General features: G+C 40.7%; 1 protein-coding gene across 1 annotated transcript; it reads right to left on the minus strand.

Moving 5' to 3' along the window:
- Positions 1-290: 290 nt before the first annotated feature.
- On the minus strand, positions 291-23,451 carry vars1 (valyl-tRNA synthetase 1). Its single transcript, XM_084727203.1, has 29 exons — positions 23,320-23,451; positions 22,414-22,769; positions 22,188-22,331; positions 20,618-20,822; positions 20,419-20,534; positions 19,018-19,093; positions 18,107-18,207; positions 17,866-17,993; positions 17,081-17,245; positions 16,901-16,982; positions 16,693-16,812; positions 14,711-14,819; positions 14,442-14,621; positions 14,149-14,273; positions 13,920-14,023; positions 13,646-13,804; positions 10,598-10,688; positions 10,369-10,474; positions 10,141-10,211; positions 7,817-7,942; positions 7,601-7,705; positions 7,021-7,168; positions 6,678-6,805; positions 6,233-6,388; positions 3,589-3,813; positions 3,328-3,439; positions 1,055-1,230; positions 570-719; positions 291-483 (listed from the first exon to the last, which is right to left on the minus strand). Exons 2-29 carry the CDS (start codon positions 22,765-22,767, stop codon positions 415-417), a joined length of 3,831 nt encoding a protein of 1,276 aa, XP_084583329.1. The 5' UTR covers positions 22,768-22,769; positions 23,320-23,451; the 3' UTR covers positions 291-414.
- Positions 23,452-24,555: the final 1,104 nt, after the last annotated feature.

The following is a 24,555-nucleotide window of genomic DNA, read 5'->3' on the forward strand; positions in this document are numbered from 1 at the left end:
CTTTAAAAAATCCGAACTATTCCCTCAATGGTGTCAGGTCAGAGGAATTTTAATCTTTACAAATGCAGCCAAAGCGTTAAAAGCTTTTCAGGTTTATTTCTTTTCTGTGGACACCGTCTCTACGAACAAAGCTGTATGTTCTGCTTACATGTTCTATTAAATATGCTGAATAAAATGTTTGACATAAACTGAATTCATTTGTTCATTACTTGATAAGAGGTAATCAAAACAGAGATTCAAGAGACCTGGATGAATAGACTGCCGCAGAACAATACGCTGCTGAAATCAGCTGTCTGTCATAAGAGCTTTATTGAATTCCCTCCACACTACCATCAAATATGAATAAGAAAATTAACACACCGACATGAAAAAGTGGAATTAAGTCCTGATTTACATTAATCCTAAAGGGGAACGTTACATCATTTTCCTGAAGTTGTCCATGGCTTCTGTCACTTTTTCAAGTTCGGTTTGGCTCTGTCGTAGCTGTGGAGAAAAGGAAGCAATTATTTATGAAGAATTCATGTCAGAGCACCTAAAGAAAACGCCGCAAACCAATTTCTTTTTCCCACCTTCTCGGCGTCCTGCTCCTGCACCTTCGCTGGCACTTTCTCCTTGTAGTCACTCTTTGCCATTTTCTCTCTCAGTTTCTCCATCTGCTTCTCCAAGTCACCTTTCTTTGTCATCAGCTTAGCCACTTCCTTCTCCACGTCGATCAGACCCTGGGGGAATTGAAGGGAAGTAAAAGATGGGGACGACAGTTGTAAATTAAGATCTTGTTATTTCAGGTCAGTAAAGGAGGAACACCAAACTCAATTTCAGTAGTGTTCGTAGCATCTTTACCTGCCTTGATTACCAAGTAGGTGAGCTGCACTTATGTTCTCAGGTAGTCATGTAACTTGTCAGAACAAAACCAATTAATTTAACTGATTTAGAGCCTTAAAAACAAGTGGTTTATGGCTACTAACACCTCATCTTGTGACTACGGACACTAAAACAAACCGGAATTAATGTAGAAGAGAGAACAAACAAAATTTAGGAGAATAACCATCCTCACCTTGAGCATAAGGTTGACGGTACATCTGTCAGAGGCGATGGCGACAGCACAGCCTTCTGGGATCGGCTGGTTGGCTGTCAGAGGAATGACGGCCTGAGAATAAGACAAGGTCTGAATCTGCAGGCTGTACTTCTGCACCAGGGACACAGTCGCAGAGTCGATGCACTGGAGGTAACCTGGGAGAGAAATGGAAAAGCTTTAGTTCAGATAACCTGTTGACAAGATACGGTCATATGTACTGGTTTAAGGCAAATTCAGACCTGGGTTCAGATTGTTACCATTGATGCTAATTAAGGTTCTGTTCCATTCTGCGTTTGTGCATGTTGGCTCACTGGAAAGGTTCTGCTACACTAAATGGAACAGGTCCTTAATTAGCATCATTGTGTCTACAGTAGCCATGTTGATATGAAATAGTAAACAGCTGTTATCGATAAGTATTCAGGGGCTTATTAAAAAGTAAGAACATCACAATGTAAAAATAAAAATTACCAATAAAAGTCCAGCATTCAAAACTTATTCAAGTTAATGCACTGCAGTACTGTCAGACAAATGAGCTTACATTCTCAAAAATAAAAGTACTCCTTATACAGAAAAATCATATTATTCTAAATAGTACCAGTCAAAAGTTTTGGACACATCTTCTTGCTCGGTGTTTTTGGAGATGAACACTAGAGACAGCAAGACTGTAATATAAGGAAGAATGCAGGTGTTTTATATTTTATATTTTTCAAAAGCAAAAAAGACTTGCACACCATCTTCTGCACTCGTAATCAAAGATTTAATCTATTTTCTGCATTTATAATCAAAGACTTAATCTTTGATTGTAAATTCAGACCAGTGTGTGTGTCTTTTTGCTTTTCATTGTCTGCTCATTGTCTTACACATCTGTCGACCTACAGATGTGTAAAAGTTCTTTTCCTCTTAAATGTTTCAGATTCTTCAAAGTAGCCACCTTTTTGCTTTGATGACAGCTGTTCAGACTGCTGGTAGAATCTGAACCGTTTCTTATATAACAAACAAAAATTAAAAAACATTGAACGAGAAGTGTGTCCAAACTTTGACTGGTGCTGAATGTTATATCTCTTGATTGTTATTGCTAATGATTTAATGTGGAAGCAGGACTAAAGCTGTAGCTGGCTGAGGTGGAGTCAATTTTAAATACTCTGTATACTGCTGTGTGGTTTAATCTACTACAATCCAATATTATTGCATTAGCTCATCTTATATCTTGAATGTAAAATCTTTATCGATCATTATCATAGATCATAGTAACTAAGGTACACAAATAAACTATGGGCATTACACCCAGATTTAAGGCCTTTGCACACCAACAGGTGGCCCACAGGTTAGAGGACCCACAGGATCAATCTGGGTGGGGAAACTGAAAGAGCAGCGATTGCCCCTCCCTCACTACCACCACTGAGGCGCCCTTCTTAACCCCAGCTGCTTCAGTGTAGCTGCCCAGACTGTGGCTGTACTTGGCATCTTACAGGTGTGAATGCGTAACTATGAATGTGATCAGGGTGTTCCTGAAAGAGAAAGCATTGCTCTCAATGAAACTCCGCTGAATAAACAAAGGTTTAAAAAAACAAAACAAAAAAGAAGTGTTTTTCATCTTTTCATGTTTAAAAATAAAAAATGACCTCAAGTTGTGCCAATCACTTTCATCCATCATAAACGTTTTCGGAAAACTTTCTCGCATCTAGTGAATGATGATGATTATAGGAGGAGGCTGAAACAAAGGATGTGGACAGCACACGGTCGCTGAGGCAACAGCCTCGGGAGGAACCTCCAGTGGAGAGAAGTCAGGGACCAAAGGAGAGAGAGCGAGAAAGAGACAGAGCTACAGCAGCGTCGGGCCTCGCAGAGGAGCTGCAGACAGATGAGATGTTCACCTTTCTCTCCAGCTTGGCCCCCAGCATGAGGGGACTCACCCCGGGGGAAACTGTCCAAGAAGTGCAAGCTAGGACCACAAAATCATCCTCACTGCTCGACAACTTCATTCTGTCTCACGTGAATTTTTGCAACAAATGTAATAATAAAATGCTGAACTTCAATGTTCAGTTCAGTTCAAGGTTTCTGTGCCTAACAATTTTTATTTTATTGGATGATGCATTTAAAAAAAAAAACCCACATAAAAAGTACGGACTTGGTGTGCACAGGCCTAAATAAGCACTGGAATTTCCCTCTGTAACCGAGTTGATGAATAGTTGTTCTTAAACCAGGATTTATTTTAGAGTTAGAGATGTAATTTAGTTTGTGTGTCATCTTACAGTCAGCCCTGGTCTTGGTCAGGTTATAGTCGGCCCTCAGTGACCGGATGGTCTTGACCACAGTCATCGTGAACTCCATGTCACGGTCGACCTCCTCACTGTGCCAGCAGAACTGCAACAAAGCACAGAAAAACTTGTTAGACCTTCAGTGACCAGCATGGAGTTCATGCTCTCAAAGTATGTAGAACTGCAACTTTATGAAAAGAAAAAATCAATGAGCCTTCTTTTGACAACCCTCATTTTACCCCATCTTTATCTCACCTCCTCGGTGTCAGGGTAGGACGTGACGCTGATGCTCGGGGGATCACTCTGGGGTCGTCGTCGTGGTAACCTCTGGTAGAGCTCCTCGGTGACGAAGGGCATCAGCGGAGACAGAAGGCGCAGACCGACTTCTAAGCAGGTGTAAAGGGTCTGTCTGCACACCAGGGCCTGTCTCTGACTGGCGCTGTCCTCCTCCGCCTTACTGAACACCGGCTTCACACTTTCCTGCGGGACACGAGGAGGGGAGAGATGAGGACTTAGTCTTCTGTAAATTCACTGACCCCCTCCACATCTTGCATTAAAATGTGTTTTGGGTGATTGGATTGTAATTCATGTGACCACACGAACATAGACGACAGATTGTGATCCAATTGGACAAAACGCCTCCAGAAGTGGCCGGGTATGTGTTGTGATCAGGGACTTCTTCTCCTCTGGCGCCATGTGTAGGCAGTCAGGAGGACGCTGCTCGCTGCAGGAGGGAGGAGTTCAGTTGTGGTGAGTTTCTATAGTTACGCTCTCAATCTGAAATTTTCTCTGGATTGCAACTTCTCCAAGTGCGAGTGAGCTCCCCTCACTCTTTCTCCCAAGAGTAGGATGTTCCTACAAACCTCCCCTTTGTTTTTGGTAAACATGATGGTTTTGTGGGCGGAGCTTAGGTGGAGGCAAAACAGTCCTCTCAACTCATTAGCTTACACAAGCTAGCAAGTTTTGCTAGCTTGTTTCTTAATTATGGCTTCTGAAAGTGTGCAGTTACTCTCCAGGACTGTGAGTGTTACTTAAAAAAGTTACATTAACCAATGGAAGCAAAGTGGGCGACCCTCACACCAACTCAATGGATAGACGCGCTTTCTACACCCAAAGGGTTGGATGATTGGACGCCGAAATCACCAGCTGTTTTTTGGTCGCTTTTTGTTTTATTTTGCTAATTTAATGGTTTGCACAAGCGACAGGTGCTGCTCTGCAACCCACTTTCATTCAGCGGCACAATACACACCCACAGAGCCAGAGGGTGAGTAAAAGTAAAACAGCCCGTAGAGCAACAATTTTCACAACTAATGCGGTGAATTAAGGATTTATTTGGACAAAACCAGAGTTGGTGATTGCTGTTTTACAATGAAATAACAAGATAATTACAGCTCGTTGCTTTGGTAAAAGAGAAACTTGAATTCAAAAGGTGATTGGTTGTATTTTTCTATTTAATAAGGAAAATAGGTGTGAAAATGTTTCCTTTCTCGACATTTTATGAGTTCTTTTTTTTTTGTGCTGCAGCTCACACACATCTCCCAGCTTTGGTCTTATTGTATTTAATCATAGTTTTTTTTGACTGGCAGTGGCAGCTGGTTTGCGATAAAACTTCAATTTTGAGCCATTACTACTTAGATTCTGGCACCAACAACTGAGCAGGACGACATTTTCTCTTTCCATTTGCGGCCAGCTAACACCATGACGTAATCATGACATCAGCACTAAAAGGGCTTGCAAATATGCAAACAGCTCATTTGATCTTATAAATATTTTAATAGTTCGTCTGAGTTTCTCTGTCACTCTGTCTCTGCAGTTCCTGTATGGTCACAGAAGTGTCATAAAAGAGAATAAATCTGTAAAAGACTAAGACGGCTAATGTGGAAATGAAACATTAAATATTCTGATCTTGAAAATATTTAATAGTTTGTTTGATCTCCTCCTTCCTTTCATAGATTTAAAAACTCTTTTACTTCAAATGTACGATGTCCTTGAAGTGAGTTAGTGATTATCAGGAGTCCTCTCTCTACCTTCTGTGTGGACGCTGATCTCTCCCTCGCTACAACCTACACAGCCACATGCTTTATGCAAATGAATGTGCGATGACTTCATAAACATGCAAATGAGCGTATGACATCAGCTCGTAACTTTTGGAGGCAGTGCTACGGCTCACTGCAACAGACTGACCCCAGATCAGATCTCAGTGTGGACAGTTTAAGACCCTTTTATTGGTGTATAAAACTCTGAACAGTGTTGGTCCTGGCTATGGATCAGATTTGCTTTTATCCTTTGAACCCTGTTTTTTATGGTCTATTTATTAATTATTTATTTATTTATATGCCTTCTCCTTTTATTTGATTTATTATCATTTATCTTTTATTCTCTAGACAATTTTCTTTTTAAACTCTACCTCATCTTTTTCTTTGTTTTGCTGGTTTTTATACATATCCTCTCTTTTAGTAGTTTATTATTGCATGTTGTGTAACTTTTCACTTTATCTTCTGTTATTAATTGATCGATTTTTTTTATTTTGAGCTTTTATCCTGCCTCTGGTGTTTCCTCAATTATCAGAGCGTTTCCTCAGTTCCTGTTTTTAATGAGTCCTCTTCGTATTTTTAGGGCTTCATCAATTACAAAGTCATTGCTGTGGGTGTGTGTGGATGAGTAGGTGGGGGGTGTTTTATTGTTTTAAGCGCTTTGTGTTGCATTTTGTCTGAATAAAAAAGTGCGCTATAAATAAAGCCTGATGGATTGATTGATTGGAGACACATTAATATCAGATTAATTACAATCTGGATACAAGACGCGTTTCAGTGCAAGGTGAAAAGGAGGTGATAAACTTTTTACGTGGCTTCACATTATCTATTTAAAGTGAATGCATTTGAGCTCCTCAGTTTCTTACCAGATAGACGTCGCAGAGCTCGTACAGCCAGAAGTTGTAGATGGCGGTGGTGATGCCGGGGAAGTCGTAGGCCTTGAAGCTGGCGTCACAGAGACCGACAGCCGCGCTCAGTCGAGACAGGATCCACCTGTCTGATACGCTCTCCTCTCCACACAGCTGAGAGGGGTGAATGAAGTGAAAAGAGGAAACATTTCAGATTCAGTTAACTCCTGTACCGGGTGCCTCCCGAGTGTCAACGTGTAGAAGTTGATGAATATAAAACAGGGCTGCTTGTGGGGAAACTAAAACCCCCAGACGAGCAACGGTAACAAGAAGACAGTTTTACTAAACATTTTCTTGGTCAAAAATATGATAGGTGTGTCACTGGATGAATATAAATAAGCATGGAGCAGTCTTTGTTTATGTTTTCAGAGTGTCCTTCATCTTCTCCCATGGCTGGTCTCACCTGGGCTTTCTCTGACGGTACAAAGTTGTCTCCCAGCGTCTTCATGGCGAACTTCACAGCGTTCCACAGCTTGTTGCAGAAGTGACGGTAGCCCAGGATACGGTTGACATCCAGGTTGATATCCCTACCTGAGAGACACACACAGGAATAAATGATCACTTCAGTATATATTAAAATAGATTTGTAACAGCTGACCTTGCACTGACAGGATGGTAAAGCCGTTTTTCTTTTGCGGTGTTTTGATTTATTTTATGAAATCAAGGTTGAGATCCAGGCTGTGGGCCAAAGGAGGCGCAACAAGAGAGAGAGAGTTAAGAAAAACAAAAAAGACAAATGAGTTCACCTTGGCTGGTGTAGGCACACAGGGCGAACCGGAGAGCATCTGTGCCACACTCTGGGATGCCATTTGGGTAGTCTGACTTCTGGCCCTGCTTCGCCTTCTCCACCTCCAGAGGATCCAAGTTGCTGTCCGTCAACTGGGCATGAAGACCCTGGAGGGTAGAAGAAGATGGGGCATAAGTCACCGTTTGAAAAACGACATAATCTTCTTTCTTCATCTTGAAAATGAGAACCCCCTTTCAACTGCTTGACGATTTAATTAAACAGACAGAAAAAAGGACTCTTAAAGGGAAGCATTAAGGGTAAAGTGCACTTCACTACAAGTCCTTCAGTGCCCTCTAGAGGACAGGTCTGCTTCCTCCTGCGGAGCAGTTTCCCCCTGGCTGCTGAAGAGATTGATGGCCTCAATAAAAGCTTGTTGGAAGTGGAAAAGGGTGCTTAATAAAGCTTACATAAGAATATTGGCCTCAGGGGAGCAATGAGTGCGTGGTGACCATGTAAAAGACAACCCAAACAGGAGAGAGGAAAGACTTTATGTATGCGTATATGTGGACATGCATCAAAGCGTGATTAAGGAGACCTGCCTCCAGGGAGATCCCTGTGATGACATCCAGGGGGTCAATGACATTGCCCAGAGATTTGCTCATCTTTCTTCCGTGGGCGTCCCGCACCACTGCATGAAGATAAACCTGGGAAAGCAAAAAAAAAAAAAAAAAAAGCGTCATCATTACTTAGTCCTGCTAATAACACCAACATCACATCCTGTTGTTTTTAGTTTTGGCAGTTTTTATTGTTCCCACCTCTTTGAAGGGGAGTTTGCCAGTCAGTTTGAGGCCCATCATCACCATACGAGCGACCCAGAAGAACAGGATGTCGTGGCCCGTCTCCAGCAAGGTGCCGGGGTAGAACACATTCAGGTCCTGAGTCTGAAGGAAAACCGTAAATATGAACATTTATGATAAACACTCATAAACACACTGAGAAAACAAAGAAACCTTATCATATTTTTCTTATTAAAGAGACACTGAGAAGCACAGTGACATGGGCGTGTCTCAGATTAATATATTAAAGGACCAGGTTTCCAGGTTTTTCAAATGGAAACTCATCTGTCAGCAAAAAATGTGACATACACCCTATTTACAGCTGTCATTAAAATGCAACCTGTGACCACATCTGGAGGAAGTCTGGCTCGCACTGTGTTCGGATCTTTGGTAAATTAGTAAAGTTTTACTTATGCAGCACTTTTTAAACTGCACTGTTACAAAGTCCTTCACACAAACACATGAAAAATATAAAATCTTAAAATTATAGTACAGAACACAGCACAATCAAAGACAGACCATATTAACAAACTAAAACAGGGGAAAGAGCTATAAAAAGGCTCGCCTACAGAGATGGGTTTTTAGAAGATTCTGAAAATCTGATTGATTGTGGCTGACGGTTGACGGTTCCAGGGGGTTGGGGCGAAAACAGCAAAGAAGCAGCCACCTTTTGTTTTGCAGTCGGAGCAGGGGGCGGATAAAAGGCTGAGATTTGAGGATGGGAGAAGTCGAGAGGTGGAATACTGGATAAGAAGATCGGAAATGGGATGCGAGAACAGGGGTAATGTGGGACTGATGGCTGGTTCTAGTTAAAACCCTGACTGCTGCATTTTGAACCAACTGTGGACGATTTAGAGCGGATTGATTGAGACATGTGTATGTAGGTGTAAAAACTGTCCGTACACAACATAACACTGATTGAATGAATTGAATTTAGAGACTAAGTGAGAAGGCTGAAGGAGACGTGCGTGTAACTACTGATTAGATGTCTATTCTGTGCCATGAAACCTCCAAAAGATGCATTATTCAACAGAACTGTGTGAAAAATGAAAGCTGTACTAGAGTGGGAAATGAATAATATACAGTAAGAAATAACTGTGCGCCGTGGTGTGATCTGCATTCATCTGTGCGGCTGATCTGCTGTTAACAAATCATAATTTATCTTGTCAGAGAGTAGCCTACACACCGGTGCTGCAACAAAGAAAGGAATAACTTAATGTAGCCTATTACATTTGCCGAATTTACATAAGGGAACAAATAACCATTAATGTGTCATAGATAGCTTTTTACAAAGTTTATAAAGTTCCTCTAACTCACAAAACTCTTTTACAGGGTTTCAGCAGGATTCATTAAGTTAAATTAAAGCCTTTTAAGACCATTATGAATGCAATTTAATATCTATTTCACAACCATACAGGCAAAAAAGTACAAAGGAAACTCAGAGTCGCAGAAATACAATATTAGGCGGAACATGAATACTTCTTTTTTGTGAAACTGATGTTAATGCAACTTTATACCAAAGCTTAACTTCATAATTCAATCAAATTTTAAGACCTGTCAAAACTGTGCTTTAGATGTTTTAAGACATTTAATGTCTCACTATGATGGCCTAAAATTCAGATTAATCATTTTTAGACTTTTAAAGGACCTGCAGAGACTCATTATTTTACGGGAAGTCTGAGGCTGATGTCCCGCCACCTCAAATTTATCGCATGCAGGTTTGGCTCTGAAGGACAGAGATCAGATCTCAGTGAGGATAAAAAGAACGTACTAAAAACACCAGCTGTAAGTGCAAACGCAAGATCGGATCGTTTGTTATCCAGATGAAGTGTCCGTATACAGATCCCATTTTAATACCAGGTGTAAATGGGGTGACGGGTTACAGCGCTGATGCCTTCCCTGAACCCCTCCCCCCACTCAACCTAGGGGTGTTTACACGCAGCAACATCATAATGCAGAAACCTGCGTCAGGTCATGTGGCAAAACACATTTAAAAAGGGCTTGGGAAAATAGCATGCTGCTGCTAAAACAAACTTACTTAGACCAAAATTTGATTGTTTGGATTTGAATACATGAGGAGCAGTACTGGGAAGCTACAGACTGATAAAACCAAACTCAAAAAAATAAAAATAAAGTAACAGATGCACCCTGAAAGTGTAGTTTGAGTGGCAGCATTTCCAGTTAATGAACTTTTCTTTATTACAACATCAGCAGATTCTACTGAAGAAGATTTCTCCACACTCTACTGCAAAAAAAAAATGCCATCTGTGTCAGCAGAAAGGTGGTCGACCTCAGTCTTTTACCTCATTAGGCCATCCAAAGATAGAGAAAGGGAAAATGCCAGACGAGAACCAAGTGTCCAGAACATCCTCATCTGAAACGCAGGAACAAAAGTTATCTAATCTGTATGAATATGGAGGAGAATTAATTTAATTAGGTGAACGTGTGTAGTAGCAACACATGAACTGATTAGATAACCTTTACAACAATTGTGTTAATGAGGCTGATAATTAAAAACGGTTATATCTTACCCTGTCTGAGGGTAATTTTGTCCACAGACACGTTGAAGCGTTTCGCCGCCTTCTCTCTGGCCTCCTCCTCCGTTCGCCCGCTCACCCAGTAATGACCGTCAACGTCCTGCACGACAAAAAAACACACAAACAAACAGGAGTAAATAAATAAAAGAAACAGGCAAAGACAAATAGCGTTTATCTGTCATCTGAACGCATCCAGACCTTGACAAGGGTGACATCATCTTACCTCTCCTGGTTTCACGGAGGCGTCGTTGACAGTGATGAAGTAAGCAGGAATACGGTGACCCCACCACAGCTGCCGGGAGATACACCAGTCCCTGAGAGGAAAGATGGATGAATGAAACAAGACTCGCTGCACACTTCACTGTGCCTCTCTCATTAGGGCTCAAAACAATCAGTCAATGAATCCCTTAATTAACAACTATTTTGATAAATAATTTATTATTAAGATTTTTTTTTTTTTGCGCAAAACTGCCATGCATTCTCCTGGTTCTCATTTGTGATTTCCTGCTTTTTATTTTTGGTTTAATTGACAGTAAATTAAATAGAGTTTGGGCTGTTGGATCATCTTTTTCTGATGGTTTGACTTTTCCCCGTATTTTCTAACATCTTACAGATTTTATCATGTAATCAAGAATCAGCAGATTAATTGATAATGAAAATAACCATTAGTTGCAGCCCTACTATTATGAGATTCTTCAAAGAGGCAATATGCAACAACTGTGCATGCAAAAAATTGTACTGCAGTCCGAACAGCGAGTTGGAGCTACAGCCCCCTCAGGAAGCGCAGGCAGGCTGCAGGAACACTGCAGGAGTGTAAGACGAGCGCAACATCATAAACTGACAGTAACAAGTGAGGATGAGTCCGACACTGTAGGTTTATCAGCTGTTCATAACTGTCGATCGTCTGTCAATGTGAAAGCCTGTTACCATGAAAACACTACTACACCCACTACTCTGAAAATACACACTCTCTGTCACTGCCTGCCAAACTCCATTAACATATTGCTCAATTTAACCGCTATGAAAATGTACTCCTGAAAGATTGACAATTATTTTTTATGAGTCACAAACAAACACTAACTCATTCGTTATTAATGTGAACTTGAAACAGGCAAACAAAAACTGATGACATGTCATCATTTTATGATTTAGTACAGTAAATATATTACAGATTCCTCCTTTAAAAAGAACGTCAGCATATTCCCTGTAGGTCAACATTCAATTTAAAATGCTTAACTGCACTTCTGGTGGTGTAAAGGACAAAAGTACAGAAACCGTATGAATGAAAATCAGTATAGAGAGTAAATTTCATTTCATCACTAAATGTTCTGGTTCTAGTTTTGCTCTACCAACAAACTGTTCTGGGAATCATATCAATGAGACTGTGGGACCCATCAGTAATAAACCACTACAACCTGAATTTATCTTTTCAGGAGACACAGATATTATTAGCTGCCTCTACTGCTGCTAAGAAAATGATAATTAAGAACTAGCTTGAAGCTGCTAGTTTCACAAGGAGACAATCTGCCCTTAACGTTTTTGTTTTTTTTAAAGATGACCTTGAAACGTCTAACAGTAAAATCAATGTTGCTAAAATTGCTGCTGTGACTAACTGGTCTAAAGCTACCGAGATCATCCAGGGGCTTAACTAAATCCAACCCACTCCTCAGCGCCTCAGTGTAATTTACTTTTACATAACCATTTCTATTTAACACTATGGACCACGTACATGTTTATGTTTAGATGTGATTCACTATTGTACACTGTTCTGTGTTTTGTTTAATTGCAAGTTTTGTGCAACCTGTCGCCTGCGGCTCTTCATCACTGTGGCTGCTCCTTCTTGTTCTGTTCCTCCCTGCAACATTTCAGACTCATCTGCAAAGGTTGTCTTTTTTTTGCAGAGGGATTTTCAACAATCGATCTCAATCAGTCTCAAGCTCACTGAAAAAGCACACTACATCTCCTGTGACAAGAAGTCTACTAGTGTTTTGCCAGTTAAATGCTTCTGACGCAAAACTGCAGCAGTAGGAAATGTTCGCTTTGCATTAGCAGTCCTTTAATACAGCGCTTTTTTTCTGGGAATTTTGCAAGTTTGTAATACTGCAAATATATAAATATTGATATATTTTCATCAGTGGCCATTCTGGGAAGTTTTGATGGGCTCGATGTGACCCACAGACTGATGGTTGATGATCCCTGGGGTAGGGTCTTTATTTGGGCCTTTGTTTTTCTTTTTTTTGTACATTATCATTCTGTGTTTTCATTCTGCTCTTTTCCTTTTTTGAATGTTTAAATCTATGCACAGTTACAGTTATTTATTTCTTTTTTTATGTGTTTCCCTTTTAAAAAAAAGAAAGAAAGAAAGAAAGAAAATCCTGCTTTCTTTTCACAGAATGGTGATCCCTTTATGCTTAGTGATCTACAATTTTGTTCTGCATTAAATAACTGATTACCAAAAAGGGTAATCATTGCAAGAACAGTCTAACATAAAATGCCAAACTGCACTAAAAACACCCATTGTTTTAAATGTCAGAACACGATCTGAGAGCATCAAACTGCCTTGATGCTCTGACTCCAAACTTTCTATTTTAGATTGTCAAATGAGGACCAAAGCTTTTTTTCTACTGCCAAAGTACTTGTGTGTGGGGAGAGCTAAATGGTGTAAAAAGGGCATGGGGGCAAGGAGCAAGTGCTGATGGAGCTGCAGCGCCACCTAAAACCAGGGAAAAGAAAAAAAAAAAAGCTGAGCTGCTGAGTGGCAGAGAGGGAGGGAGGGAAGGAGACAGCATAGGGATATGGACAAATCTGTTGGCGTGATATAAAAGCTTTTTATGATCATGCATCATAATGTTACTGTACTGTGACTATTTTTACTCAAAGACTGATCTGTGTACTTTTAAATAATTAATTACTCAATGCTGATTGATCATCATGAGGAAGGGTGACAGACAAAATGGAAGAGTGACAGACACAAAGACACTCATCTCCTTCATGAAACTTCTGTCACTGTGCTGCATTATTGTAAACCATGATGAAGTGTCCTGTCTCTGTCTCTCCCTCCTCATCTCCTCAGTGTATGTTGATGGTTAGTTTGCGGTCTGCTGTGGTCTAAAACATCCTCACTGATGTAAATTATCCTGGTTGCCTTAATACAAAATCATGGATAACGAGATTTGAGATTCACAGGAAAAAATGTTTTTATGTTTTATTTGGAAGATTAATCAATAAGCATAAAACAGACAAAAAAATTTTTGAATGAAGAGATAATTACCTGATGTTGTCCATCCAGTTGAACCACGTCTTGAGGTGGTGATCGGGGATGATTTTGAGCTGTCCCTCTCTGACAGCGTCTGCGGCCTGCTTGCCCATATCTCTGCAGTTCACATACCACTGCGGCTTCATCAGCGGCTCCACAATGTCCTTGGAACGACTGAAAGGGCAGACAGATACACAGTGGACCTTACAGGATGATCCTGAATATGACGAAAAGATCTAATACACAAACGGTCTGCATTCCGCTTATGCACACATGAACCTCAGTTTACCTGCAGACGGGGACGACCATAGGGTTGTCTTTGATCTCTTTAAACTGGCCCCTGTCCTTGAGAGCCTGCAGCACTGCCTTCCTAGCCTCGAAACGTTTCATGCCCTGCGGGACGGACAGAATAGTTAAAAATGAAGAATTAAGAAATAAAACTTTGAAGAAGTCTGACTTTTAGTGTCATGGTGGAAATGCACACACTGCAGGGGGAGGGCGATAATGAGACACTATACCAGGAAGGGAGGAGGCACGTTAATGAGCAGGCCATTCTCATCCAGGATGTTGATGAAGGGCAGATTGTGTCTCTCTCCAACCTCGTAGTCATTATGGTCATGGGCCGGGGTGATTTTGACAGCACCTGAACAGAAAATGGTGCAGAGGGACGGAACAGGCACAGAGAAGGAAAGAAAAAAAAAGAACAGGCGTAATAAGGAAAGCGTCTCAGCTTAACGGCTTGTTATGATTACTGATTCTCAGCACACTGCAAAATAACAGGCAGCTTTTCTCCTCCTGTAACGATGCCTACCTGTCCCAAAGTTCATGTCCACAAAGTCGTCGAAGACAATCGGCATCTTGCGGTCACAGAAGGGGTGCAGCACCATTTTTCCCTTCAGATGCTGATATCTGGAGTCAGCGGGGTGGACAGCGACAGCAGTGTCTCCCAGCATCGTCTCAATACGAGTTGTTGCCACGATCACCTCCTCGTCTGAGGAACGGAGAGAAAAGAGTAAAGAACAGTAGTACAGAAGTGGCACAAGGTGGTCAAAATATCCTGCTCTCTATGAGCTCACGTACCTGATCCGTCCACCTTGTAGGCGAAAGACACCAAAACGCCAAACTCCACTTTCTCTTTGTAACCAGGCACAGGCAGCATTGTCCTGCCAGTCAGCTCCTTCTTATCCACCTGCAAACCAACCAGATGATTTAATCAAGAGAGAACAGCACGACCAGGGCTGTTAGGATCTGTCACCATCACAGCCTTATAAAAAGGTTAACAAAGCAGGTCTGGGTGCTGTTAGAAAACATTTGCCATGTATACCAAATTTACAATTTTAAGGATTATTTTGTGGCATTTTGCAGTCTAGTCTGGACTTTGAACAGGGACATCACAGCTTGTATGGTACACAGCTCAGCCCCTCAGCCAGTGACGTCCAACTTGCTGCCTGTGGCCCTCAATGGGGAGCCAGATGGCCCTCCGACCATTTTCTAATTCACCATAAGTGGAAAAAATGAAAATAAGCTGATTCACAGGAAGAAGGGACTGATTTGCCAATTTTGTATGATGGGATAAGTGAGGCCATTAGTAACAAAGAAGGCCAATCTTTGCGTGATGTCTGTGAAAAGTGCAGTGAGATCAGATGGTGAGCTCTGCAGGGAAAGACAACTATTAGCTGAAGAGGAGCAAAAGCTTCACAGAAATGAGGATAATTCTGATCTCATAATTGTGTATTCTGCACTAAATGAGCTTAAATGTGCTCTTCATTCTGTCCCTGGAAGGTGCAGTTTATATTTATCAATCATTACAACGTTTCAGCGACTGCATGATGGAAAGGTTTACAGCTGTTTAATGTTGTATGAACTCTGACAAAATTTGACCCAAGTGTTAACGACTAAATTACAGTTGCGGTTAAATTCAGTAAATATCTGATTAATCTGTCAATCTTTGCACCAAATTAATTTAGTAAATATGTTAATTAGGAAGATGAGTCATTGGGCCTATTAAGGTTTATTCATTTTATCTGACAAATAACGATATTACTCATGTTTATTTAGTAAGTGGCCTCCCGGGCAAAGCAAGTTGAGTAGCTTTCCCTCGGCTAATTTCTTATTTCTTCTGTGACAAACTTCTCAGATACATCAGTGTTTAACTTTGTTTAAACACAAACAGCCATGCAAAAGTATTGCTTGGATGAAATTGAGTATACACTGAACAAAATTAGGGATTAAATCTGGAAATGTCTGATGAAAGAATATAGATCTAAGAATCTAAACCCAGACAACTTTTGGTGCTTCACAGTTTGCAACGCGCTGCGCTTCAGACGCAGTTTTGTAGGTACTCGACCCTCTTGTCTAGACCTCAAATGCCACGCTACACTGAAATGTCTCTCTATATACTGTAGGATCAGTCTTGTCTGCGCATTTCAATGCATCCAGCAGCAAATGAGCAGCCAAACTTTTTGTGCAGTGTGTGTTTTCCCTCAATATATGTAAATGCTCCTGATGTATTTTTCCATCAACAGAATACTTCATTGGAATGACCGCATAAAACAGTCTTTAGCAAATTTGTATTTTATGCAGTCATACCAGTAAAGCCAATAATTGAATTGAATTGAACTGAATTGAGAAAGGAAAGAAGGAGGGAGCTGGGCAGACAGGTGTTGGTGATCAGAGCAAAGGAATTAAAAGTTTAGTACTGAAGTTGTCAAGTGGCAGTAAATGTACAGTTTGTCCATGAACACTGCAGAGGAAGTTCAAGAAGTTCACACTTCCCAGCTGCTGAGTAAAATGAAGGGAGAGTGTGTGGGATTAAAGTCGAGACAGGGGGTAAAAGTTGTGGTATTTAATGCCCAGGTTTCTTAAATATACTATTTCAGCATTTCTTTTTGTTAAATGTCAACCAATGCAATGAGTGTAAAAGCCTAAAATTAAGACGATACGAGAAGAATAAAATGAGTAAACAAAACACGTTCATGACTTTTGTGGTTTTTACTGGCAACAGCCTAAATTTTTAACATTCAGTAAGTTGCATTCTGGATCATTTTAAACAAAATACTTGCCTCTATGTCAGAGATGGCAGAGTTCAGTGAGCAGGACCAGTTGACCAGCCTCTTGCTCCTGTAGATCACTCCCTCATCATGCATGCGGATAAAGGCCTCTTGGACTGCATAGGAAAGTTTCTAGACAGAGAAACGGGTACAGACATGAGAATCAGGAATATAACTTCAGACTCTACTCACATTAGTTCAGGGATTTCACAAAACTCACAGGGTCCATGGTGAAGCAGGCTCTGTCCCAGTCCAGAGAGGAGCCCAGCTTCTTCAGCTGGTGGTAGATACGGTCTCCCTTCCTAAAAAAGGGGCAAAGTTATTACTGTGTCTTTATCCCAGTTTTTATCCCAGTTCAAATCTCTCACATCTCCTCCTTCCTGCTACTTCCGTCACTCACTCGTTCTTCCATTTCCAGACTTCCTGGATGAAGTTTTCCCTGCCGAGGTCGTGACGGCTCATACCCCTCTCTCTCATCAGCTTCTTTTCCACCACCACCTGGGTGGCGATACCGGCGTGATCACAGCCCGGGTTCCACAAGGTGGTCTCTCCTCGCATCCTGTGCCTGAACAGACAGGAAGGCACGCAAATTTCATTTTCAACTCAACTGGCTTTACTAGCATGACGTCTTGCTGACAAAGCGAAAAGTCACACATACGACAGAATATACAGTATACTACTACTACTACTACTACTACTTCTCTTCAGAGAACTCAGAGTCTTTAACAGGATGCTTTATTTTGGTTCAATATTGGGCTGAAGGCTTGAAATTTGCTGTCCAATAAATAACAGCATTCTAATTCATTTACTGATTGAATTTCTGTTTTCTACTGATTGAATTATTTTAAGTTTATTACCATTACTTGTCAGTTGCTTTCTGACAGTCTTGTTGTTACATGAATGCTTTGTACTGACTTTATGAAGTAGTTCCAGATGTTATTACTGTTAATTTTAATTAAGAGGGGGAACTGGCCCAGCTCCGCTCAGCTCTGCATGCGTGGTTCGGACAGTTTCTGTGGACAGGATATTTTTTACAGAAGTCAAGACAGACTTTTTGGACTGCGTTTGAATCCCAGTGCTCGTGTTTGATTAATGAACCCCAAACTTCACTTCCATATAAAAGGACTGGCTCAATAAGTCTGTGACACAGATTGAAATGGATGGACAGAAAGACAAGAGTCTCACCATCTGGTCAGAGTATCCTGAATGGCGTTGGTGAGGGCGTGACCCAGGTGAAGTGATCCAGTCACATTAGGTGGAGGGATACACATCATGAACATGCCATGAGAGTTCTGCTCACTGATGCTCTTCCTCTGCAAAACGCAGTGAGGAAGACAGACGTGTTATTGCAGGCCAAAATTAAAAACGAAAAAAGACAACATTTTCTGTTGAGTGAATACAGCGTGAAGCGGAAGGACTTCCTTACCCCGTACTCGGGCTTAAAGAATCCCTGCTTCTCCCACCACGGATACCAAGCAGCCTCCACATACTGAGGACTGTAGGAGTCAGGAAGCGGACTGACGACATCTGACACCAGAATGGAAAAAGAGAAAAGGTTGACATATGGACCTGAAGCTAATCACAATAAAATATGATAAAATTATTCATATTATGGAGGGTATGCAGCAGTAATGTCAGTTTTTCTCATAATACAATCCCCCTCACCACCACTAAGAGGCAGAAAAGGTCATCAAAATGTGACAGTGAGGTCTGTGGACACTGAAACGGTTTCAGACATAAATATGGACATCGACTATGGAGAAGTTACTGTGAACAAACCCTTAAGTCAGGATCCAATATTAACTTTTTAGCTCACCAGCCAAATGTCTGACAGATGAAAAAATCTGCTTAACTTTAATTTTACCTGCCAAAATATAAAATGTATATACACATGTATAGCCTTTCTGTGTCACATATCATACATGTATAATAACTATGGTTGGGTGCTGATCACATTTGAACTGATAAGGTACCCAGTGGTATCTTTTGTCTGTACTTTACTCTCTCTGTCATAACAAAAATGTGAAGTATTTTATAAAAAAAAAGGTTTAAACTTAGCAATTTCAACATTGTTTTTTAATTAGATTATTTTGTTATTTATTTAGAGCATTTTACACACCATACAAAATAAAAAACTCTCCCTCTCTTGTCTTAAACCGTCCTTACAACCTGCAGCCTGTCTGTCACCAGGGCAAGGCTGTTGTTTATATCATGGAGGAAACGCAAGAAATATCGTTTCTGTTACTTCGTTGTCATTGTTAGCATTGCTGCGTTTCATACACTGTTGTCGTGTATTAAACATGTACATATGTATTCCCACCCACACTGATAAATCACCTTTTTTCTCCCCAGGTGGAGTGGGGATATTGTATGTGATCACTCCCAACTCCTTCTTTTCTGGTTTGGCCTTTTTCTAAAAGAGAAAAAAAAAGAGCATAACATCTGATTTGATGACAAGTGATCTTTAAAGACATAATGCATATAATCTCATATAATCATAATCCCTTTAAATCAACACTGGAAGTGTCTGGTGGTGTCTGTACCTGCAGAGACCCTGCTGCACGATCATAGCCAAAATAATAATCATGATTATTTGATCAATACTGAGATCCCAATTATTCCTTGATTTCAGGGACAAAATTGTTTTATTGCACTTTTCCTTCCATGTTGTACTACACTGCTGCAAAGTGTGCATCAAAAGAGACTGACCTTTATTCACAATCTCCTTGAAGCAAGACATCAATAATATTGAACCAAAACTTTTTTTTTTTTTTTTTTTTTAAAGGTTATTTTTTTGGCATTTTTGCCTTTATTGACAGTGACAGCTGAAGGTATGACAGGAAAGGGGGGTGAAGAGACAGGGGATGACATGCAGCAAATGAGCCGCAGGCGGGATTCGAACCAGTGGCCGCTGCAGAGGACTAACAGCCTCAATACATGGTGCGCACGCCCTACCGACTAAGCTATAGGGGCGCCCTGAACCAAAACTTTTAACCTAAAATTAAATCACCACCAGTGCTTTCACTTTCAAGTTGAGAAGGTGACGCTCTTACGGATGTCTGTGTTGACTCTGAACAGAGACGGGGATTAAATAATAACTATAGTGAAAATATCTTCTTGACCTTTGTCATTCATTGTACCGCAGTTTGTGGCATTTTTTTCAGGTGACTGAAGAAGTTAGTTGTGTTGCTTAGCAGCACAGACACCAAGCGTCAACACTCTTTGCATATCGGTTCGTTCTTGCGTAACATCAGTTACCCTGAATCTAAAATACCTCCAAATAATAGACGATGATCTGTTTCGTGGAACTAGCTCTTCACCTTCAGCACAGGTTGCTGCAGAGTGGCAGGCTGTGTGCTGACCTGTGTCTACTGTATGTTATTTTGTATTTTATGCACTTGGTATGAACCTTTTTGCACAGTATTTATTTATTTTGTGTACTTTGTATGAGCCAGTTGTACTGTAGAATGTGCCTGTATGTGTGTCGATGGGTCCAGCTTTGTACGGTCAAAGTCAAATCTCCCTGTGGGGACAATAAACTATCTAGTCATTTTTTGATCTAGTTTAGGAAATGCTTGATTTGATATGCAGCAGTTTTCTATTAGTGGAGCACATATTTCATCAATATCACAGTCAATCATGTTCATTTAACTGTGGGAGGCCAAAATTGTGATCAAGATTAATATTTCATGAAATATTTTTGTTTCTCAAAGCCGTGCCAAAGTTAAATATCCTTACCTCTGTCGGTGGCTGCGTCTTTTTCTTCGCCTCCATTTCCTTCTTCTGCTGGAACTTTTCCAGCTTTTCTCTCTTCTTAGCTTCTTTCTTCAGCTGAGCTTCTGTCTTTGGTGGGCCTGAAGGAGGAAACACAAAGAAAATCAGAATACTGTTTACACAAGAAGAAATATTCATGAACTGTAACACACGACTTCCTGACCATTAGCTGTGGCATCAGCAGAATCACCAGCAGGACTGCCATTAGCAGCTGTGGCATTTCCAGCAGCATTCTGCAGTGTAACCGGCACCATCTTCTCACACAGAGCGATCTTCCCCAACACCTTCAGGAACTGTGGCTGATTTACGCAGGTTGTGAACCACCTGGTAACACTGGTCAGCACCTTCCTGTCTGATGGCTCCAAAACCTAAAAAGTAAGAAACAAAATATAATTAGACTACGGCTAGGCGATTGGAGGAGTCCATCACTGGTTGTGTTTTTTTCAGGGGGGCGGATTAGACAGAGGACAAGTGAGAGAAAAACTGTAGAGCCAGAATATTTTCACATCTAACTCTGTGAATTCAGGATTTATTTCAACCAAACCAAAGTGGTGATTGTTGGAACAGTGGAAAGGTGAGGGTTTTTGGTGAGTTTTACTTTGTTTTTTGGTCGATTTTGAATGAAGTCTGTTTTACAGTGAGTTAACAACGCATATACTGATTTAACACCAAAATTAGTGTGTATATGCAGGTTTTTAAAATGTGGGTAAACCTGCTACATATAGTTGATTGACCATTTATCCCATTGCTAGTAGAATCTGTCTGTGTGCCGGGAAGCCAAGACTCAACTCGTGTGTGTAGAACAGAGAGAAAGGCATTTTTAAAAGTCTCTGAGTGTGCAGCTCTTTAGTTGCTTTTAACTGAAACTCTGTGGTATGAAGTTTAGTTGATCTACTGTACCACTGTTTGTACTTTTAGCTATCTGTGTTTTTTCTACTTTTTCATAGTAAAATAACTTCTATTATCACGAATTAATAAGAAATAAGATGTTCATCCACTGTTCAGACGCCCCATGAAACATGAGCACTTCATCAGTAAATACACACCTTTGAGTGGGTGCAAATTCCCCCAAACCAAGTCAAGCCAAGCAGCACAGATGTATGAAAAAGGGGCAAAAGAGGCAACAAGCCTACCTTATCTCTGCCAAAAAGGGCTGAAAACAGCATGTCAACCTGGGTGTAATGTTTCCATTACTGCCAATCACAGCTGGAGCCAATAAATACCTGTGACTACTGCAGAGTTATATGACCCAGGAGTAAATTCTGATTGTATCCTTTTTCATTATAAACAAAAGCCAGATGTTATAGAGGGTTTTTTTGCCCAGGGTAAAAGGGGCTTTAGCTCCGTACAAAAGAGAAACTTTCAGATTCAGGGTACACTGATGTAATTTTCCATTTAATAAGGAAAATAAGTGTAAGAGCATTTATTGGACGTAGCAAACGTAAATTGCGTACATAACGTAGCAAACTCGCCACTCACACATATCTACTAGCTGAGACACGGGAGAGCGGGAGGAGGTAATCAACACATAAATCACTAGTTGATGGGCTGATGGCAGTTGGTTGGCAAATTCTGACATATTGCCCAACCCTTAATCAAACCGTGGTTGACTGATTTAAAGCACAGATAAATGCTGACAGGCAGCAACTAATTTCTCAGTACTTCAGATTACGGAAACATGCTGAAAGACAATCAGTAACTATGTGGAAAAGCCTGTAAGACAGCATACATACATATTTGAAAGGCAGAAGAACAGCTGTAGCTACAGCCATGTCAGCCAGGGTGATGCTCTCCCCCACCAGGAAGGTTCTCGGCTCCAGGGCCTGATCAAGAACCTTCAGAAGACGCATCAGCTCTGCACGGGAACTCTGCTGGAGCTGATAACAAACAACAAGTCAAGTGAAAGTAAAACCTCACAATAATACATCCCACAAATGTCCAAGTAAGCATTGCTCTCACCTTCTTATCTACTCCCATCATCCCCATCAGAGGAAAGACCACAGCGCAGGACACAGGGGTCAGTTCATTGTCTGCAAAGCTGAGCCACTGCCACACCTGGCTCTGTTGCTTTGTATCTACACCAGCTCTCTTCCCCTGCAAGGCCAGGTACCAGGACACAGCACTAGCCCCGTTGAGGACGGAGTCACCGTCCCCGGCACCCAGCACCAGGGTCGGTCTGGAGCGGGCATTCAGAGATGCAGGAGGGTCCTCTGTCAGGGTCTTCGGACGGGAGGACGGACAAAACTCTGCAGCTAAGAGAGCCAGAAGACTCCTGAAGTCATCAGGGTGAGGGGACACGTAGAGAGTGGCCATCTCTGGTACAGACACAGAAAAGGACATGTTAATCCGGTTTTGACTTGTGTATTTTTTTTATTTGCAGTCTGTGAGTAGTTTAGAAAAACGAGTATGTCTACCATGTCATTTAAGACATTCAGTACCACAGTGACAATGGTGGAGTGGGTGTGTTCACCGGTAATGTCAGTTCAACGGTAATCAACCATAAGGTTAGTAAGAGACAACAAACTGGTTTTAATGCATTTAACAAAACAGTTCTTCTAACCTAACGCCACATAGCTATATATATTTTAAAGCGTCAGAGGTAACCGCCTATGTTAGCCGGTTAGCTCTCTGTTTCACTTTCTGCAAAGCTGATCTCAGCCACCTGTCAAAGGCTGACGAAATCATGCTAAACAGACTAGTTAGCTTTAGCTAATCAGACAAACTACAACTCGACTTTCACTGTAAGTGCATGCTGAGCTTAACGTTTCTTCACGTGCGTAATCTTTGTTTTAAACTCGTTTTAAAGTTAGTGTTGAATAAAGCTGTGGCTTGTTATTTCAATGTTCTGAAGAAAGTTGTCCATACCTTTGAATGAAACAGTAAGAGACGTCAGCTTAAGTTAGCATACACAGCAACAGAGCCACATGAGTCCTCACCGCCTCTCTGCCGTCTGATGCAACGAGAATGAGAGCAGCAACGTGTTCCGGTTTGAGCCGCTACTTCCGCTACGAAGCGGAAGTGATGTTTTATTATGATTTTTTTTTTTTTTTTTTTAATTATCAAAATAACAGTAACAACCAATGGTAGAAAAGTATACAGATAATTCAAATTCAAATTCTTTTAAAATTATATATATATATATATATATATATATATATATATATATATATATATATATATATATATATATATATATAATAAAATACTTTTTAAAAGTACTGAAGTATCATCAAAATGTACACAAATGTACAAAGTGTATCCAAAGTTAAATAACTAATAATGCAAAACAGTTCATTTCAGAGTGTTGTATAATAATATATACTTGGATTATTAATTATTATTAATATCGTGTCTCGTTAAAATGGAGCCAGTTTTAACTTATTTTATAGTGTTGGGGGGTCTTATTTGTGGGAATTCATTCACTCATTCATTCATTCAACATTGTTCTTGTCATGTAAGAAAAAAAAAAATCCAACCAATGCAACGTACATCCGACTCCTAGCGACAGCTAATTTGCAGTCCGTTTTCCTTGTTAGGCTTTTAAGGGATAAAACACTCTAGTGCAGAAACGGAAATTAACAATAAAACAGAAATAGACAGACAACCACGACAAACACTGATATAATCAACAATGGCTGAAAGTAAACAACCACTATAAATATAATTGAGACTGCAATATGTCCTGTATATCAGTGGTTCTCAGCCTGGGGTCAGGACCCCTAAGGGGGTCGCAAAATAATTTCTGAGTGATGCCAGCTGGTTTTATAAGGATAAAATAAAATAACATATTATGGCGAGCAGCATGGGCCAGCTCCTGTTTAAGTATAAAATAAGATAACATATTGTGGCAAGCAGCATGGAGTGAGAGCCAGGAGGCAGCTCTCAGGGACGTCAGCCCCTTAAAGATATTCAGCATGAGGGACAAGCACTCAAAAATGTGCAAAATACGGCTTACCTCAAGAAATGTCACAGCCACTTTACTAAAAGTTAAAACTACAAATCAGCACAAAAATGACATGTCAAACAGTCTCAAGCTCCCACCGAGCTTTGGAAATACCATCCTGACTTCCTGCAAAATGGATTTTCTTCTTTTTTTTTGTG

The sequence above is a fragment of the Lutjanus erythropterus genome, chromosome 9, assembly GCF_056507025.1.
Source record: "Lutjanus erythropterus isolate fLutEry1 chromosome 9, fLutEry1.hap2, whole genome shotgun sequence".
NCBI classification, from domain to species: Eukaryota; Metazoa; Chordata; class Actinopteri; order Lutjaniformes; family Lutjanidae; genus Lutjanus; species Lutjanus erythropterus.